The sequence below is a fragment of the Gymnoscopelus microlampas genome, assembly GCF_963454915.1.
Source record: "Gymnoscopelus microlampas genome assembly, chromosome: 19".
Lineage (NCBI taxonomy): Eukaryota > Metazoa > Chordata > Actinopteri > Myctophiformes > Myctophidae > Gymnoscopelus > Gymnoscopelus microlampas.
In genome coordinates this window covers 32,134,120-32,136,619 of record NC_139956.1, presented here as the reverse complement: position 1 = coordinate 32,136,619, position 2,500 = coordinate 32,134,120, and the positions used below count along the sequence as shown (strand labels likewise).

At 46.0% G+C, this 2,500-nt stretch overlaps 1 protein-coding gene across 2 annotated transcripts in view; it reads right to left on the bottom strand.

Annotated features, from left to right (window-relative positions):
• kirrel1a (kirre like nephrin family adhesion molecule 1a) overlaps positions 1 to 2,500 on the bottom strand; it is a 52,415-nt gene that overhangs the window by 23,038 nt on the left and 26,877 nt on the right. For both annotated transcript variants that reach the window (XM_084042777.1, XM_084042778.1), the window contains exon 3: positions 1,216 to 1,365. In XM_084042777.1, the coding sequence (XP_083898903.1) occupies positions 1,216 to 1,365 (150 nt within the window). The remainder of the gene's footprint in view (positions 1 to 1,215; positions 1,366 to 2,500) is intronic.

Sequence of the window (2,500 nt, the reverse complement as noted above, 5' to 3'; positions counted from 1 at the left end):
GAAAACACCCCAGCATCATTATATAGTGGCTGATAGAGGGGAAAAAATGCAATATATATATATATATATAAATATGTTTCAAATGTAGGCTTAATGTTCCCTACAATCCCTTTAATGTCATTCCATACAGAACGAAATTTGTCACCCAGGTCCTGGTCATGGCAGAATGAATAAAAAATACACCTAAACACAACATAAAAACTAAAAAACTGTGCAATAACAACAGTATTAAAAGCAGCAGCATTAAAAAAGAGCATTAAAAAAACAATTCATGTGTCACAGTTCAGTTCATAGTGCAGAGTTCATGGGTAATCTCACAGATCACTAGATCACTAATGCAGTTAGTGAACTAATTCCTTCACAGGTGTTACCAATGATTCTAATGAAGGCTCTTAGTGTAGCACTGTGGTTCTCAAATCTTTTAATTTCAAGGACCCCCATTACTCTGAGAGTGTTCAAATGGAACCAAATGGACCCTTACAAGGTCTATAGAGTTCATAATTCTCACAGCTATGTTCTTTAGCCTGGTGGTACTGGCCTCAATGCTATACGCAGCCTCTAATCATTTTATATAATTGTGATATGGATCTCCCTGGGTCTGAAATAAAGATTGAATTTAATTGAATGGGCTCTATGCACAGCAGCCATATTGGAAAGAAATTGGGCTTCTTCTTACTTCCTTCACAGGTGTTACCAATGATACTAATGAAGGCTCTGTTCCATTCTGATCAAACAGAGTCAGGGTGCTGTTATTGGGCATGTTGGCTCACTGGAAACACTCTGCTACACCAGTGGGTCTCAAAGTGTGGTCCAGGTAGCCTCATGGTACCTTGAGGGCGTTCCAAATGCCCCCTTATGGGTGTGTAACTCAGAGTTATGGGGTCCTAAATGGAACAGAGCCTTCATTAGAATCATTGGTAACACCTGTGAAGGAAGTAAGGAAGAGGCCCAATTTCTTTCCAATATGGCTGCTGTGCACAGAGCCTATTTAATGACGTGTTATGTTTGGCCCAGGAAGGGCTTCAGTATAGGGAAAAATATGGGCATACACACAATAATACAAGATCAAAGATACGTACACACATACACACACACACGCACAGGCACACACACACACACACACACACACACACACACACACACACACACACACACACACACACACACACACACACACACACACACACACACACACACACAGAGACACACACGTACTGAGGACGGTGAGCTTGGCTCTCCGGGACCTCAGGGCCGCGTCAGGGGCCTGGCACTCGTACAGGGAGTCATCGGACAGATCGGCCGACAGGATCTCCAGGTTGTACTGGCCCAAATCCTGGACTCGGAGCACTCGGTACCTGGGCCAGGCTGATGGGAGACACAGAAACACACACACACATGGACAACAGAGGGTTATAACCACTTCAGCCCTATATGTACTTCACCGTATACGTCTAACAGCAAAAATAGCCGATCTGTAAAGCTCACGATGCCTCGCGATGTGGCACATTGTAGAGCTTGTAGATCGGCTATTTTCTCTATTCAAAATAAATACATGAATAAAATGTTTCACCTATAATGACAAGCCCAAATATAGGGATGCCAGGTTGATGGCTAAAACCCACACTCCCCAAACAAAGAGGCTGGGAAGTGGGGGGGAGGTCGTCAGATGCAGGGACACAGTCGCAGGCTTGCATACATCAGTGGTTCTCAACCTTTTCAGGCCGCGACCCCCCGAAATAATCATATTTGAACTGGGGACCCCCCACCCTGATAAGCCCTTGGAATGTAGGAGTTAAATAGCCAATATACAAGCTCATGTTGCGAGGCGTTGTGAGCTTGAATATCTGCTATTTTCACAATGTTTGCCTCTTTCTTATATTATTTGACAATTTGGCCAATGTTTGACCAGTGTTTATAGTTTGTTGATTACATTTGATGCAGAAATGGTCTTTTTTCTTTTCTTTCTTTTCGAGGTATTAAACAAACGGTCTTAAAAGTCCTTAAATTGTCACTTCACTGTCGTCTCGGGACCCCCCCGGAATCATGTGGGGACCCCCCCGGGGGTCCCGACCCACAGGTTGAGAACCACTGGCATACGGCACCAAACGCAACATGCACAGCGCTCCCTCCCGACACACACACACACACACGCATGCATTAGCATCAGCAGAACACGGGGCACGCGTTCACGCAAACACACAAGTGCCACAAGCCTCTCGAATCCCCTCTCCCCCCCCCCCCCACAGCACAGCTGGGCACACTATGCTGTGCATTCTCACCATTAGGTGGCATCCATGCTCTCTTTCACCAGCAGGAGGGGAAAGAAAAACGAATGCATTATGACGGCGGCGTTTTTTCGAGGACTCTCTCTGAGCGGCTGGCGTCCGCCGCGGTTGCAGCAGCGGCGTTCACGCCAGCTGCCCAGACACGGGATGCTAACGTGAAATCCCTCTGCTGTCGCCTCCATCCAGCCGTTCTAAACTGGGTTTATTTTTTCTAT